Here is a 17,921-nt window from a genome sequence, read left to right as displayed (position 1 = left end):
CTCAAAATATAGTTCCCTGAGTCAAATGAGGTGTCTGTGCAAAATTTTGTGATTGAAAATGCGACGGTGCAGATTCCTTTCACACCCATACTCACTCACACCCATACTCACTCACACCCATACTCACTCACACCCATACTCACTCACACCCATACTCACTCACACCCATACTCACTCACACCCATACTCACTCACACCCATACTCACTCACACCCAAACCCTCTATATAACAATATATACGGTAGCATCTCTGGCTGTCATTACAATATAACAATGTAACAGCTACCAGTGTGGTCTCGCAGATAATATCTATTTACGGTTCTGTCTCCATTTCATACTGTCGCCCTGTTGCTCTTATATTATGATATATATTGTCGCATTTCTGGGTGTTTAGCTTCAATATTTACAGTAGCAGCTCTTACAATAATTCCACAAACAGCTATGGCTCTCATATTACAGCATATATGGTAGTAGTGTGCAGCCTTCGGATCCCACCCCCGGGATAACTGTCCGCACCGTGTTGCCAGGCTCAGGCACCTCCCTTCCGCCTCTCTCTCCGTGGTAACGCATTCTATAGGAACGGACGTCACCCAATCAGAAGACTGAGAATGCTTAAACCGACCAATAGGAAACAGCGAGCGCGGGCTTTAAACTGTTCGCACGGAAGCGACGTTTCAGATCTGTCCTGGACGCAGAGGAGAGCGCTATGTCTGTCCGCGTCACACGGGTGAGTGCGCCGAGTTATCCCCGCCGGGAGCGGCGCCGAGGACCCCCCCACTAACGACCCCGCTTCTTGCAGAACATGCTGTCAAATGTGGAAAACAACGTGAAGAGCGGGGCTGCGGGGAAGCGGCCGGTGGTGTCTAAGCCGGGTCTGCGGCCCCGGACCGCCCTGGGTGACATCGGAAACCGGACCGACGCAAAGATCCCGCTAACGAAAGTAAGGCTACCGTCTGCGAGTGCTGCATTAGGCCCCCCAAAAGTAAGGCTATCGTCTGTGAGTGCTGCATGAGCCCCCCCCCCCCCCCCAAAAGTAAGGCTAGTATCTGCGAGTGCTGCATGAGCCCCCCAAAAGTAAGGCTACCATCTGCGAGTGCTGCATGAGCCCCCCAAAAGTAAGGCTACCATCTGCGAGTGCTGCATGAGCCCCCCAAAAGTAAGGCTACCATCTGCGAGTGCTGCATGAGCCCCCCAAAAGTAAGGCTACCATCTGTGAGTGCTGCATGAGCCCCCCCAAAAGTAAGGCTACCATCTGCGAGTGCTGCATGAGCCCCCCCCAAAAGTAAGGCTACCATCTGCGAGTGCTGCATGAGCCCCCCCCAAAAGTAAGGCTACCATCTGCGAGTGCTGCATGAGCCCCCCCCCAAAAGTAAGGCTACCATCTGCGAGTGCTGCATGAGCCCCCCCCAAAAGTAAGGCTACCATCTGCGAGTGCTGCATGAGCCCCCCCCAAAAGTAAGGCTACCATCTGCGAGTGCTGCATGAGCCCCCCCCAAAAGTAAGGCTACCATCTGCGAGTGCTGCATGAGCCCCCCCCAAAAGTAAGGCTACCATCTGCGAGTGCTGCATGAGCCCCCCCCAAAAGTAAGGCTACCATCTGCGAGTGCTGCATGAGCCCCCCCCAAAAGTAAGGCTACCATCTGCGAGTGCTGCATGAGCCCCCCCCAAAAGTAAGGCTACCATCTGCGAGTGCTGCATGAGCCCCCCCAAAAGGCTACCATCTGCTAGTGCTGCATGAGCCCCCCCAAAAGGCTACCATCTGCTAGTGCTGCATGAGCCCCCCCAAAAGGCTACCATCTGCGAGTGCTGCATGAGCCCCCCCAAAAGGCTACCATCTGCGAGTGCTGCATGAGCCCCCCCAAAAGGCTACCATCTGCGAGTGCTGCATGAGCCCCCCCAAAAGGCTACCATCTGCGAGTGCTGCATGAGCCCCCCCAAAAGGCTACCATCTGCGAGTGCTGCATGAGCCCCCCCAAAAGGCTACCATCTGCGAGTGCTGCATGAGCCCCCCCAAAAGGCTACCATCTGCGAGTGCTGCATGAGCCCCCCCAAAAGGCTACCATCTGCGAGTGCTGCATGAGCCCCCCCAAAAGGCTACCATCTGCGAGTGCTGCATGAGCCCCCCCAAAAGGCTACCATCTGCGAGTGCTGCATGAGCCCCCCCAAAAGGCTACCATCTGCGAGTGCTGCATGAGCCCCCCCAAAAGGCTACCATCTGCGAGTGCTGCATGAGCCCCCCCAAAAGGCTACCATCTGCGAGTGCTGCATGAGCCCCCCCAAAAGGCTACCATCTGCGAGTGCTGCATGAGCCCCCCCAAAAGGCTACCATCTGCGAGTGCTGCATGAGCCCCCCCAAAAGGCTACCATCTGCGAGTGCTGCATGAGCCCCCCCAAAAGGCTACCATCTGCGAGTGCTGCATGAGCCCCCCCAAAAGGCTACCATCTGCGAGTGCTGCATGAGCCCCCCCAAAAGGCTACCATCTGCGAGTGCTGCATGAGCCCCCCCAAAAGGCTACCATCTGCGAGTGCTGCATGAGCCCCCCCAAAAGGCTACCATCTGCGAGTGCTGCATGAGCCCCCCCAAAAGGCTACCATCTGCGAGTGCTGCATGAGCCCCCCCAAAAGGCTACCATCTGCGAGTGCTGCATGAGCCCCCCCCCAAAAGGCTACCATCTGCGAGTGCTGCATGAGCCCCCCCCCAAAAGGCTACCATCTGCGAGTGCTGCATGAGCCCCCCCCAAAAGGCTACCATCTGCGAGTGCTGCATGAGCCCCCCCCAAAAGGCTACCATCTGCGAGTGCTGCATGAGCCCCCCCAAAAGGCTACCATCTGCGAGTGCTGCATGAGCCCCCCCAAAAGGCTACCATCTGCGAGTGCTGCATGAGCCCCCCCAAAAGGCTACCATCTGCGAGTGCTGCATGAGCCCCCCCAAAAGGCTACCATCTGCGAGTGCTGCATGAGCCCCCCCAAAAGGCTACCATCTGCGAGTGCTGCATGAGCCCCCCCAAAAGGCTACCATCTGCGAGTGCTGCATGAGCCCCCCCCAAAAGGCTACCATCTGCGAGTGCTGCATGAGCCCCCCCAAAAGTAAGGCTACCATCTGCGAGTGCTGCATGAGCCCCCCCAAAAGTAAGGCTACCATCTGCGAGTGCTGCATGAGCCCCCCCCCACAAAAAGTAAGGCTACCATCTGCGAGTGCTGCCTGCCCCCTGCCAAAAGTAAGGCTACCGTCTGCAAGCGCTGCGTGGCCCCCCCCCCCCAAAAGTAAGGCTACCGTCTGCGAGTGCTGCGTGGCCCCCCCCCCAAAAGTAAGGCTACCGTCTGCGAGTGCTGCGTGGCCCCCCCCCCAAAAGTAAGGCTACCGTCTGCGAGTGCTGCATGGCCCCCCCCAAAAGTAAGGCTACCGTCTGCGAGTGCTGCATGGCCCCCCCCAAAAGTAAGGCTACCATCTGCAAGTGCTGCATGAGCCCCCCCCCCCAAAAGTAAGGCTACTATCTGCAAGTGCTGTGTAGGCACTCCCAAAAAAAACAAAGGCTACTGCTGTGTGCCCCCTTCAAAAAGTAAGGCTACTTGGTCCCCCCAAAAGGTAAAACTACTGTCTGCGTGCCCCCCCAAAAAAGGCTACCGCCCACGAGCACTACATGGCCTGCCCCCCCCCCTAAAAGGAAAGGCCATGTTCCCCCCCCCCCCCACTCCACCTAAAAGGAAGGCTATCATCCACGAGGGCTGCGTGGTCCCCCCACCAAACAGGAAGGCTATTGTCTGCAAGTGCCACATGGGGGCCCCCCTCAAACAAGAAGGCTACGGCCAGCGAGTGCCATAAAGCCCCCCTCCCCCCCCCCCCCCCCCCCCCTCAAAAAAAGGCTACGGCTCACGAGTGCTGTGTGGGCCCCCTCCTCAAAAAGGAAGGCTACAGTTCTGAAGTGCCACGTGACCCCCAAAAAAGGAGGGTTACAGTCTGCAAGTGCCGCATAGAGGGCTTCCACCCCAAAAAAAGGAAGGCTACTGTCTGCGACAGCCGCGTCGGTCCCGTCCCCCCCCCTCACCCCCAAAGGAAGGCTACTGTCCGAGCGCTGCAGCTTACCCCCTCCCAAAAAAAGGAAGGCTACCATCCGTGAGAGACGCGTAGGCCACCTAGAGCGAGGTTACCGTTCTTGAAAGCTGCGCCGGCCCCTAATAAACAGGTTACCGGTCACAAGAGCCGCCTGGGCCCCTGAACGCTGCTTCCTTCTGTCAAAACTTGACCTCAATGATTTGTTTCTCAGGATGTAAAACCAGCCGTCAAAGCTGTAAAAAAACCAAAGGTCGCGGAGAAGGGGCCAGAGCCAAAGAAGGTGGAAAGTGTCTGCAAGGAAGTCCCTGTGGTAAGAAGCCCAGTGGTACCCCATGCTGCTGCTGCTCCTTAGTGACGGGCACTGTGGTCAGTGGTTCCCCATGCTGCTGCTGCTCCTTAGTGACAGGCACTATGGTCAGCGGTTCCCCATGCAGCAGCAGCTGCTCCTTAGTGATGGGCACTGTGGTCAGCGGTTCCCCATACAGCTGCTGCTGCTCCTTAGTGACTGGCACTGTGGTCAGCAGTTCCCCATGCAGCAGCTGCTGCTCCTTAGTGACAGGCACTGTGGTCAGCGGTTCCCCATACAGCTGCTGCTGCTCCTTAGTGACTGGCACTGTGGTCAGCAGTTCCCCATGCAGCAGCTGCTGCTCCTTAGTGACTGGCACTGTGGTCAGCTGTTCCCCATGCAGCAGCTGCTGCTCCTTAGTGACGGGCACTGTGGTCAGCAGTTCCCCATGCAGCAGCTGCTGCTCCTTGGTGACGGGCACTGTGGTCAGCAGTTCCCCATGCAGCTGCTGCTCCTTGGTGACGGGCACTGTGGTCAGCGGTTCCCCATGCAGCAGCTGCTCCTTAGTGATGGGCACTGTGGTCAGCGGTTCCCCATGCAGCTGCTGCTCCTTGGTGACGGGCACTGTGGTCAGTGGTTCCCCATGCAGCTGCTGCTCCTTAGTGACGGGCACTGTGGTCAGCTGTTCCCCATGCAGCAGCTGCTGCTCCTTGGTGACGGGCACTGTGGTCAGCGGTTCCCCATGCAGCTGCTGCTCCTTGGTGACGGGCACTGTGGTCAGCGGTTCCCCATGCAGCTGCTGCTCCTTAGTGACTGGCACTGTGGTCAGCAGTTCCCCATGCAGCTGCTGCTCCTTAGTAACGGGCACTGTGGTCAGCGGTTCCCCATGCAGCAGCTGCTGCTCCTTAGTGACAGGCACTGTGGTCAGCAGTTCCCCATGCAGCTGCTGCTCCTTAGTGACAGGCACTGTGGTCAGCTGTTCCCCATGCAGCAGCTGCTCCTTAGTGACAGGCACTGTGGTCAGCAGTTCCCCATGCAGCTGCTGCTGCTCCTTGGTGACTGGTTACTCTTGTTCTGTAGGTAGAGCCCAGCTCCCCCAGTCCTATGGAAACATCGGGGTGTCTTCCTGAGGAGCTGTGCCAGGCCTTCTCTGATGTCCTCATACATGTGAAGGATGTGGATGCGGCTGATGATGGGAACCCCATGCTGTGTAGTGAATATGTGAAGGACATCTACTCGTACCTCAGAAGCCTGGAGGTGAGGACCGGGCCCCATATCTGCACCTGTCATGCTGCTGCAGTGGTTGCTCCTCTCCCTGCTCCCATGATGGTCGGTGACATCTATAATTTCATGCTGCTATGCGTCGGGGTGGGTACAGAACATGGTGATATCTACAGGGTGAGGTATTTATTATTATTATTATTATTATTATTATTTATTTATAGAGCACCATTAATTCCATGGTGCTGTACATGAGAAGGGGGTTACATACAAAATACGTATACAAGTTACAGTAGACAGACTAGTACAGAGGGAAGAGGGCCCTACCCTTGCGGGCTTACATTCTATAGGATTATGGGGAGGAGACAATAGGTGGGGTGTAGGTCAGGCGGCAGCTGCGCACGGTGGTCGGGCGGCAGCTGCGCACGGTGGTCGGGCGGCAGCTGCGCACGGTGGTCGGGCGGCAGCTGCGCACGGTGGTCGGGCGGCAGCTGCGCACGGTGGTCGGGCGGCAGCTGCGCACGGTGGTCGGGCGGCAGCGAGTTCATTGTAGATTGTAGGCATTTCTGAACAGATGAGTTTTCAGGTTCCGTTTCAAGTTTGCAAGAGTAGGGGATAGTCTGACGTGTTGAGGCAGCGAGTTCCAGGAGACTGGGGATGCTCGGGAGAAGTCTTGGAGTCGGTTGTGTGAGGAGCGAATGAGAGAGGAGGAGAGGAGGAGATCTTGGGAGGACCGGAGGTGACGTGTTGGAGTGTAGTGGGAGAGTAGTTCGGAGATGTACGGAGGGGAAAGATTATGCACAGCTTTGTAGGTCAGTGTTAGAAGTTTGAATTGGATACGGTGGAAGATTGGAAGCCAGTGGAGGGACATGCAGAGAGGAGAAGCGGGGTGGTATTGAGGAGAGAGGTGGATAAGTCGGGCAGCAGAGTTAAGGATGGACTGGAGAGGGGCAAGCGTGTTGGCAGGGAGGCCACAGAGGAGGATGTTACAGTAGTCGAGGCGGGAGATTATGAGGGCATGCACTAGCATTTTAGTAGATTGCAAATTGAGGAAAGGGCGGATTCTGGAAATATTTTTGAGTTGAAGACGGCAGGAGGTGGTGAGGGATTGGATGTGTGGTATGAAGGATAAGGCAGAGTCAAAGGTCACTCCGAGGCAGCGAACTTTGGGTACTGGCGAGAGCGTGGTGTTATTTATTGTAATAGATAGATCAGGTGGAGAGTGTAGGTGAGACGGAGGAAAGATGATTAGTTCAGTTTTGGCCACATTGAGCTTTAGGAAGCGAGAGGAGAAGAAGGAGGATATAGCAGATAGACATTTCGGGATTTTGGACAGCAGAGATGTGGCATCTGGGCCAGAGAGGTAGATCTGGGTGTCGTCGGCATATAGGTGGTATTGGAAGCCATGGGACTTTATGAGTTGTCCCAGGCCAAATGTGTAGATAGAGAAAAGTAGGGGTCCTAGGACAGAGCCTTGAGGGACGCCAACAGAGAGATGGTGGGATGAAGAGGTTGTGTGGGAGTGGGAGACACTAAAAGTGCGATTTGAGAGGTATGAAGAGATCCAAGAGAGGGCGAGGTCTCTGACACCAAGGGAAGAGAGGATCTGTAGTAGGAGGGAGTGGTCAACGGTATCGAAGGCTGAGGACAGGTCTAGGAGTAGGAGTATAGAGAAGTGCTTGTTCGCTTTGGCAGTAAGCAAGTCATTTGTGATTTTAGTCAGGGCAGTTTCGGTGGAGTGATGTGGACGGAAGCCGGACTGTAGGTTGTCAAAGAGAGCGTTAGAGGAGAGGTGGGAGGAAAGTTCAGCATGGACATGCTGTTCCAGGAGTTTTGAGGCAAGTGGGAGTAGTGATATGGGGCGGTAGCTGGTAGTAGAGGTTGGATCGAGGGAAGGTTTCTTTAGGATAGGTGTGACTGTTGCATGTTTAAAGGCAGAGGGGAAGGTTCCAGTCGTTAAAGATAGGTTGAAGAGATGGGTTAAGGCTGGAATAAGGATGGTGGTGAGGTTGGGAAGGAGGTGGGATGGCATGGGGTCAAGTGCGCAGGTGGTGAGGTGCGCTTTTGAGAGCAGACGTGCAAGCTCTCCTTCGGTGATGGTGGGGAGGAAGTTTATGGGGGAGGGGCAGTGGTCAGCTACATGAAGGGGTTGTGGTGGCTGAGCAGAGAAGACTTGCCTTATTAGGTCGATTTTTTTCTTGGAAATAGGTGGCAAATTCTTCTGCAGAGATGAGGGAGGTTGGAGGGGGCAGTGGTGGGCGAAGGAGGGAGTTGAAAGTGTTGAATAACTGTTTGGGGTTGTGTGTTAGAGAGGATATGAGGTTTCTGAAGTAGTCGTGTTTAGCGGAGGTGAGGACTGAACGAAATGTGTGAATTGCATTTTTGAATGTGGTGAAGTCTTCCTGGGAGTGCGTTTTCTTCCACCGCCGCTCTGCAGCCCTAGACCTTTGCCGCAGTTTTTTAGTGAGGCTGTTGTGCCAGGGTTGTCTATTGATTCGTCTCACTCTGCCATGCACAAGGGGAGCGACTGAATCAATAGCTGATGTGAGGGTGGTGTTGTAGAAAGTAGTGGCGCTGTCTGTGTCGTGGAGGGACGATATGGAGGACAGTGGGAGGATAGAGTCGGCGAGGGTGTGCATGTTGAGGTGTGCAAGGTTTCTGCGGGGATGTGCTAGGTGCTGGACAGGGGGGGTAGGTGAGGAGGACAGGGCTGAAAAGGTCAGAAGATGGTGGTCAGATAGGGGGAGGGGGGAAGTTGTGAAGTCAGAAAGGGGACAGAGGCGGGTGAAGATAAGGTCTAGTGTGTGTCCATCTTTGTGGGTGGCAGAGGTGGACCACTGAGTTAAGCCAAAAGACGAAGCAAGGGAGAGGAGTTTGGAAGCAGCTTGTTGGCGAGTGTCAGTGGGGATGTTGAAGTCACCCATGATGATGGTGGGAATGTCAGCAGAGAGAAAGTGTAGAAGCCAGGCAGAGAAGTGGTCGAGGAAGGCAGTGGTGGCGCCCGGGGGTCTGTATATGACAGCCACTTGGAGGTTGGAGGGAGAATAAATTCGGACAGAGTGCACTTCAAAGGAAGGCAGGTCGAGGGAGGGTAGAGGTGGGATTGTGGTGAAGTTGTAGTTGTTAGAAAGAAGGAGGCCCACTCCTCCACCTTGTCTATTGCCAGGGCGAGGAGTGTGGGAGAAGTGCAGGCCACCGTAGCATAGTGCAGCTGGGGAGGCAGAGTTGGATGGTGTCAGCCATGTTTCGGTGATGCCTAGAAAGGATAGATTGCTAGAGGTAAAGAGATCATGAATGATGTGCAGTTTATTACACACTGAACGGGCATTCCAGAGCGCTCCTGAGAGAGGGGGCGGCAGAGTGGGTGAGAGGGGAATAGTTTTTATGTTGGATAGATTGCGGTAGTTACTATTATGTGGAGAGTGGTGGGTGGGTGATAAAGAGGGGTGTACCATCCACGGGGGGCCAGGATTGGGGGCTATGTCACCAGCAGTGAGAAGGAGTAGAGAAAGGGAGAGCAGGTGGGAGAAGGAGAGTGGACGGCATGGTCTGCGCGATATTAGGAGCGACCTGAGGTTCAGGAGTAGGTCTGGCATGTATATACTGGGACTATCTAGTCAGAGAAATCTGACATTCCCCTCATACCACCATCTCATGGGTTCATGTCTTTGGCTATGGATGAATTTGTTCTGGCCTCTTGTATTCATTGTTGCTTCTTGTGGTCTTCTGCAGGACGCTCAACCAGTGAAACCAAACTATCTCCGTGGTCAAGAAGTGACGGGTAACATGCGGGCCATACTGATTGACTGGCTTGTCCAGGTCCAGATGAAGTTCCGGCTGCTTCAGGAGACAATGTTCATGACAGTTGGCATAATTGACAGATTCCTGCAGGTGACGCTCTACTGCTGGACACTGAGCATAAATGCTTGTTATCACCTCTGTAAGGTCTGACACCTGAAAATTTTCTGCAGGAGAATCCGGTTCCTAAAAATCAGCTGCAGCTTGTTGGTGTGACGGCCATGTTCCTTGCTGCAAAGTATGAGGAAATGTACCCTCCAGAGATTGGAGACTTCACATTTGTGACAGATCACACATACACCAAGGCCCAGATCAGAGAGATGGAAATGAATATCCTCCGAGCGTTGAAGTTTGCCATCGGGAGACCTCTGCCCCTGCACTTTCTCAGGAGGGCCTCCAAGATCGGAGAGGTAAAGCCCATGTCAGCCAGCTATGAATGGTGGGAGGTTGAGCACATCCTGCTCTGGGGGAATTGGGTGCATTCATGCCACTGTAGCCATTGGGAAGGCTCCGTATGACATATTGTCCATAAGAGCCCATCCCGTGAAGCCTTCTGGCCTCTATGTAGGATACATTGGTACACACTGCAGCAGACCGTTGTTGCACAGAGGATTGGAGAAAATCAATATTCTATTTTTTCAATGCTATGAGTTAGTTTTTTTTTTTTTTTTTAGTGGGTGTTCGAATGTCTGTATGTTGAGCATTCACACATGTGCAGAGCATCCATGGTTCTCACGACAAGTAGACATGCCTCCTAAATTAGCTGCGTTTTCTGTGGGTGGCCTCCTAATTTTGAAGGTTTCGAAAAATGCTTCTAGTTAGACCCCACTAACCTGTCTGGTCGCACATCTCAGCAATCTGCCACCATATTTCATCATGGGAAACCTATTGCAACTGCAGGCCCATAGGGCTAGTATCTCGAATAAAGCTGGGCTTTTATGTAAGACTGCAGTGTATGAGGATGCTCTGTTATCTCGCCGTTGTATACAGCTGGCCAGCAATCACAGATTGTGAGCTCGTAGCTCAGCCGCCTGACAACTTGCTGTGGCCGAGTGACTTTACAGGATTGACAGTCTGCACTGCAGTCACTGCTGGACTGAGGCCGCTTTTCCTCTGTAGCACTAGAGGTAGCAGTGACCCTGAGCGTGGCTGTCATTACCATCTATTGAATGCATTTTGTAAGTGCTGTGCATGTTTAACCAGTAATAGACTGTAGTGGTGAGTGGTAACCTTCGTAAAGAATATCTTGTGTCTTATACATTGTTCATATTTTTTTTTTTTTTTTTTTTTTTTGCACATTGCCTCACTGCCTCCTGTGGCTGCCTGTTCCACTCTGTGCCCTCACTGCCTCCTGTGGCTGCCTGTTCCACTCTGTGCCCTCACTGCCTCCTGTGGCTGCATGTTCCACTCTGTGCCCTCACTGCCTCCTGTGGCTGCCTGTTCCACTCTGTGCCCTCACTGCCTCCTGTGGCTGCCTGTTCCACTCTGTGCCCTCACTGCCTCCTGTGGCTGCCTGTTCCACTCTGTGCCCTCACTGCCTCCTGTGGCTGCATGTTCCACTCTGTGCCCTCACTGCCTCCTGTGGCTGCATGTTCCACTCTGTGCCCTCACTGCCTCCTGTGGCTGCATGTTCCACTCTGTGCCCTCACTGCCTCCTGTGGCTGCATGTTCCACTCTGTGCCCTCACTGCCTCCTGTGGCTGCATGTTCCACTCTGTGCCCTCACTGCCTCCTGTGGCTGCATGTTCCACTCTGTGCCCTCACTGCCTCCTGTGGCTGCATGTTCCACTCTGTGCCCTCACTGCCTCCTGTGGCTGCATGTTCCACTCTGTGCCCTCACTGCCTCCTGTGGCTGCATGTTCCACTCTGTGCCCTCACTGCTTCCTGTGGCTGCATGTTCCACTCTGTGCCCTCACTGCCTCCTGTGGCTGCATGTTCCACTCTGTGCCCTCACTGCCTCCTGTGGCTGCATGTTCCACTCTGTGCCCTCACTGCTTCCTGTGGCTGCATGTTCCACTCTGTGCCCTCACTGCCTCCTGTGGCTGCATGTTCCACTCTGTGCCCTCACTGCCTCCTGTGGCTGCATGTTCCACTCTGTGCCCTCACTGCCTCCTGTGGCTGCATGTTCCACTCTGTGCCCTCACTGCCTCCTGTGGCTGCATGTTCCACTCTGTGCCCTCACTGCTTCCTGTGGCTGCATGTTCCACTCTGTGCCCTCACTGCCTCCTGTGGCTGCATGTTCCACTCTGTGCCCTCACTGCCTCCTGTGGCTGCATGTTCCACTCTGTGCCCTCACTGCCTCCTGTGGCTGCATGTTCCACTCTGTGCCCTCACTGTCAGTTTTTCCGAATGTCTAATAAATATATATCCATTTTATCATGGGGGTTTGCTGCATCTTGCTAGTGCGTTGGGAATCTGACTTGATGATGGCTTTTTTTTATTGTGTGTTTTTTTTTTTTTTTTTTTTTTTTTAACCTAGGTAACGAGCAGGAACAAAAGTGAAAATCTTTTCTCTAGTGACCCTCCAACAGCACACAGGAGGTTAACTCTGCCCTAATAGGGACAGAAAACACAAGGTTAAATATCCCATCTCCCCACTGAGGTCAGAGCTTACCCACTTCTTCCTCCGTTGCTGCTCCCTGTCTCCTCAGGGGCGTGTCTGCTCCAGCTGCGCCTCTTAGGAGGTAAAGCGGGCAGACCTACTCGTTGAAGGCCTCCTCAAGCTCTTTGGCAGCACCTCCTCTCTCGCACACCAGCTGTGGGCGCGGGGGAAGTGGCATCACTTTCGGCATCATACGTTCCACAGTGGAACAAATACGATTCCCTCAGCTCTGCTGTGGTCTGGCGCTCTCCTCTTGCTTGGGGCCTGCGCCAAGCGGCTAAAAGTACAGTAGCCAATTGGATTAAGAATGCAATCAGGGAAGTGTATAACAACAAAGGCCTCATTCCACAAGATCGGTCAGTCTCTTGCGCTGAGAGGGCAGACGTTTCCATCTAGCAGATTTGCGGAGCCGCTACTTGGTCTTCAGTCCATACTTTTTACAAAACATTACAGGCTAGATCTACTTTCCAGTAAAGACCTGGCCTTTGGTCGAAAGGTCCTTCAAGCCGATGTCCCTCCCTAGCCATATTTTGTTGGTACTCCTGTGTGCTGTTGTGGAGGGTGACTGGAGAAAATAGAATTTCTTACCGTTAATTCTGTTTCTAGGAATCCCTCCACAACAGCACGAATATCCTTCCCTATCGTCTTCTTTTCGGTGATGCATTTTAATGGTTTATTCTGAAATGAGTTACACCATTCATGCTGTTATGGTTACTTGAAAAAACACTGGAGATGAGGTGGAGAGGTTATTTAACCTGTTTTCTGTCCCTATTAGGGTTGAGAGTTAACCTCCTGTGTGCTGTCGTGGAGGGTTTCCTAGAAACTGAATTGTCAATTGTTTTTTTTTTTTTTTAAAAGCACTTTGCATCCCCTGGGACGAGAAAACAAGCTATTTACTAGATGGAAAGAGAGGGGAGTCAGGAGAATGATAGATGTTATGAATGTGGAGGACAGGAGGTGGATGACAGGTCGGGAAGTGCTGGATAAGTACAACCTTAATAGCTCACATGTCATCCAGTATGAACAATTGAAACATGGAATAATAGGAGACCTGGGTGTGGTTGGAAGAGAGCTGAACAGAAGTTCGATTGATGAGTTACTGGAATGTGATGTAACAAGTATAAATGTCTCTAAAATTTATCGATCGCTAAGGGGGGTGCTTATCTCTCGGGAGGATAGTCGGACTTTAAAAGCGTGGGGGAAACAATTGGGAAGGGAAGAAGTGGTGGATGATATACTGAGAGGATGGGTACAAGTGCGGAAACACATTACCAATGAGAGATGGAGAGACACTCAATTCAGAATTCTACATAGGGCCATTATAGGTTTCAACATACCAGGTAGGGATAGGTGGTGTCCTAAGTGTCAAAAAGAAAAAACGGATATGCTGCATGGGCTATGGGAATGTGAGACAATCGCTAGGTTCTGGAACCAAGTCAGACTATTTGCCCAGTCAACATGGGGAATTTTCAGCAAACTAGACTTAATGGTGTGGATTTTCCACTCCTTTGAGGGAGGAGTAGGAGGAGGACCGAGCACGCAGGAAAAGAGGAAATACGCAATAATGCATGACATAGCCTTGATAGCTAAGCGTTGCATCTTAAAACACTGGATTCAAAGGGAGGGCCCATCCATAAAGGAGGTTGTGGGCGAACTACACAACCTTCTGAAGTGGGAAAAACTAGAAGCGGAGAGGGATAAAGATGGGTTGACAGCCAAGTTTTTTGTGAGATGGAGACATTTTATTGAAAGCCAATTCACACAGGGAGAAATAATTAACCTGATGGCACCTTTTGTTCACTCGGAGTGGTATATCCTGAGCGATATCCAGGACAGCCTGGGTAAACTGAGAATCACCTAGGAGGGGGCTCTGGCGGGAGGGGGAGACGAGACGGTTGGGAATACCAAGACACGCTAGCAAAATTGAAATCATTCAGGGACGACACAGAGATTTAACGAATTGTATTGCATATGTTATATTATATTTCATTACCTATGTTTTGGTTTAATGTTACTGTATACTATCTTAAATCGAACAGCAACATGGAACTCCAAATTGGGGTATCACCCACCTCTATGTCACATTTTGTCAGACGAATGTTCTTCTTTTGCAATGATACTTGTCATGTTTTTACAAATTTGAAAAATCAATAAAAAACGTTTTGGAAAAAAAAAAAAGCACTTTGCAATTTTTCTATTGTAGAATGGGGGGGGGGGTGCATCCTTGGGGTGAAATCATTTGGGTGGGATGAATGTGCTTGGATATGAGACTCCTGCTCATTTTTGTGTTTACTGCCCCTTCTCTCCAGGTCACAGCTGAGCAGCACAGTTTGGCAAAGTATCTGATGGAGCTGGTTATGGTTGACTATGCGATGGTGCACTATCCGCCTTCGCAGATTGCTGCTGCGGCTTCCTGCCTGTCTCTCAAAGTCTTCAGTGCTAGTGACTGGGTATGTTTTGGCTGTTTCTACCATGGCCCTCTGGTTGCTCTGTACTAAGCAGTGACTTGTTCTCCTCAGACTGTGACGCTGCAGCACTACACGTCATACTCGGAAGAGACACTGCTGCCCGTCATGCAGCACATGGCCAAGAACGTGGTGAAGGTAAACAAGGGACTCACCAAACACCTGGTAAGATAATGGAGCACGCCACAGGTCACTCGCATAATCACTGCCTCATATGAAGTTACAGAAATGGCTTCTAGGGGGTCCCTGCTCATAGGTTTGCATTAGTAACTTCATTGATGGTTACAATTGCATCAAATCCTTTGTCGTGAAGGTCTCAAAGTGTGTGTGTGTGTGTATGTGTATCACAGGCTCCATTCTAAGGTGTGACTGAGGCTAACCATGTTGCCTTTGAAAACATGACTTCCTCCAGTTGTAAGATTCTGATCCAATCAAAGATTGTCAAGTTTTATTTCTTTATAGATTTTTTTTTTTTTAATAAAAAATTAAACTTTAATAGTATCCTGTCACTAGATTTAATAACCCTATAAGCTGTGGCCACCACCAGTGAGCCCTTATATACAGTATTCTAGAACACTGTATATAAGAGCCTAGGCCGTGCTGTATAACAAACACTTTTAGAATACTCACCTAGGGGCGGTCCGATCTGATCCAGTGTATCCTCTGCGGCAATCTCCATCCTCTGTCTATAGATGACCTGATATGTCTTCTACACTGTCTGGTATTGTGATGCTACGCAGTAGCATTATCTGCCCTACTGAGGGCAGATCAAAGTCCTTTAATGCACATGCAAGGAAAGGTTAAATTGAACCTGTCAGATTTGGGGCCTATAAGCTGTGGCAACAACCACCAGGCTCTTATAGACAGCATTCTAACATGCTGTATATAAGAGCCTAGGCCACTGTGTAGAATGTAAAAAAATCACTTTATAATACTTAAACAGTCGCTGCGGTGGAGTTGGGCCATATGGGCATCTCCGGCGCCAACTCATACGGCCATCTTCGTCCTTCTGAAGCCTTTCTGCATGACGCGTCCTAAATCATACACACTTGCCAGTCCTGCGCAGGCGCACTACAATACTTTGATCTGCCCTACTCGGTGCAGATCAAAGTGCGCCAGCGCAGGACCTTAATGCCAGCAAGTGTGGATGATGTAGGACGCGTCATGCACCCCAGCTTCAGAAAGATGACCAAGATGGCTGAAAGGAGGCACCGGTACTGGAGAACGAAGACGCCTATAAAATGTTTTGTGTTCTACACAGCGGCCTGGGCTCTTGTATACAGCATTCTAACATGCTGTATATAAGAACCTGCTGGTGATGGCTGCAGCTTATAGGCCCTAAATCTGCTGACAGGTTCCCTTTAAAGACCGCCCACTCATGTGCACTACAATACATTGACCTGCCCTCAGTAGGGCAGATAACAGTGCGCCTGCACAGGAGCGTAATGCCAGCCGGTGTAGAAGACATAGATCGCGTAATCTACACTGGGTAGGATAGGAGGATGGCGATCGCAGCTGAAAGGAGGCGCTGGAGTGGATGGCGCCCATAGCACTCGACTGCCCCCTAGGTGAGATTAGAAGTGTCTTATGTTATACAGCGTGGCCTGGGCTCTAATACAGTATTCTAGAACACTATATAAGAGCTCACCGGTGGTGGGTGCAGCTTATAGGCACCAAACATGGTAACAGGTTTGCGTTAATCATTTTCCTTATTCTACAGACGGTGAAGAACAAATATGGCAGCAGCAAACAGATGAAGATTAGCACTCTCCCGCAGCTGCGGTCAGAAGTGGTCCTGCAGATGGCGCGCCCGCTGCTGTCCTAGCCCTGTATAGATGTATTGTGATCACCTTTTGTGCTGCTTGTAAATAGTATTTTTGCTTTTAATAAAGTTCCTCTTTTTATTTGTTCTGATTTTTGTGTAGCCTTCTCCACTTGCTGATCTGGAGCCTTTGATGTCTGTGGCCACATCGATGTTTACTGGTTAGCTTGGGCACTCGCTAAGGACTGGGCACTAATGCGATCCTTGCATGATACTCAGCTCTCGCTGGCAGCACAGTGGGAGCAGTGTCATGCGAGTGTCACTGACTGAGGTCTGTGCAATCGGACCTTAGCTGTGGGGGGGGGGGCGGCGCTGAGGAGGAGAGGGATTTATCTCCCTCTCCTCTGTTGCTGGCTATTGCCATTCTCGCCCTGCACTTGCGGTACACCGGTGTACCACGAGTGCAGTGCGTGTTGGTTTTTTTTTTTTTTTTTCTTCTCACCCTATAGACTTTGGGTGCGAGAGAATCTAGGATCGCATTAAGTTGCAGCATGCTGATTGTTTTCTCGGTCCTATTAGGGCTGAGAAAATAATAGCTCATGGGTGCTGACATAGGCTAATATTGGTCCACGTGGAATGCAATGTTAACGCATTCCACGCCATGTGTCTTAGGCCTAATATCAGAAGTTGTAATATTAACAAGTTCGATCTCTGCTGATTATTGGGTGAAGGACACATCCAGTAACTAGGTCAATGTTACTTAGGGTTGTAGGAGCTGTCCCGGAGCAACACTGACTCCTTAGCTGTAGGAAGGGCAACTAACACTGAAAAGCTGCTTATCTGCTGCATCCAGATTAAGGGTACATCCGCACGCTGCGTTCTTGATTTGACAAAAAATGCACCCTCTGGCAGACTTCGTCAACTGGAAACTGTTTGACAAAACAAAATGCATCCAAAACACGTTTCGAATGCAATTTTTGACCAGTGTGGTCCCACGGCGATTCAGCTCTGCTACATCCCTGTTCGGTCACAGCAGCACCGTAGAGCATGACTGGCCGCTGACAGAGCCATGCTATAAGAATGCACTCTGATGAACCTGTGTACTGCAACACAGGCAGTAGTGCAGGGCCCGCAGCTGTGACATCAGAGGTTCATCAGAGTTCACTGTCATCGTGCGGCTCTGTTTCACGGCCTGATTTGCTGTCACAGATGGACTCCAGCTGTGGATAACCTGAGTGATATCACTGCTGATGGCGAGACTCTCTTCAGTTGCTGCGTGGAGCTCACAGCGATTGGTTGTACTCTATGGCCGCTCAGTGTCAGATGTAGAAGTGCGGGAAGTGTTGTGTGGATTACATCGGCCCTGGAGGGGTAAAACGTGGTAGTGGTGGTTTTTTTTTTTTTTTTTTTTTGTTTCCGGTGTTTATTTACTTATTGATGGGGCGTATCTCTGACTCCTTCCATCACTAAGCTAGGACTTTGTGGCAGCTATGGTCTGCCATTAACTCATAACCCTGATTGCCATCACACCAGGGCATTTGGCATGAGCTAGGTAAAGGCCTGGGACTGTTGCATCTAATGGATGTGGCAATTCTGGGGGCTTCCAATAATGTGGGTCTCCCCAGTCTGCGAATACCAGCCCTTGGCTGTGTGGCCTTATCTTGGCTGGGTATCAAAATGGAGGAGGGGGGGGATGGTGATGCATGATGTAATTTTATTTATTGTACTGCGTGA

The 17,921-nt window shown here is 51.6% G+C and overlaps 1 protein-coding gene across 1 annotated transcript; it reads left to right on the top strand.

Annotated features, from left to right (window-relative positions):
• The first annotated feature begins 525 nt into the window (after positions 1 to 525).
• Positions 526 to 16,339, top strand: LOC142249434 (G2/mitotic-specific cyclin-B1-like). Its single transcript, XM_075321088.1, has 9 exons — positions 526 to 727; positions 800 to 940; positions 4,266 to 4,364; positions 5,421 to 5,597; positions 9,294 to 9,452; positions 9,533 to 9,769; positions 14,270 to 14,410; positions 14,480 to 14,590; positions 16,146 to 16,339. The coding sequence occupies exons 1-9, from the start codon at positions 707 to 709 to the stop codon at positions 16,248 to 16,250; spliced, it is 1,191 nt and encodes a 396-aa protein (XP_075177203.1). The 5' UTR covers positions 526 to 706; the 3' UTR covers positions 16,251 to 16,339.
• The last annotated feature ends 1,582 nt before the right edge of the window (positions 16,340 to 17,921 follow it).

This window comes from Anomaloglossus baeobatrachus, chromosome 8 (genome assembly GCF_048569485.1).
Source record: "Anomaloglossus baeobatrachus isolate aAnoBae1 chromosome 8, aAnoBae1.hap1, whole genome shotgun sequence".
NCBI lineage: Eukaryota > Metazoa > Chordata > Amphibia > Anura > Aromobatidae > Anomaloglossus > Anomaloglossus baeobatrachus.
Note: the sequence above shows the minus strand (reverse complement) of the source record. Positions and strands in the feature narration are given on the sequence as shown.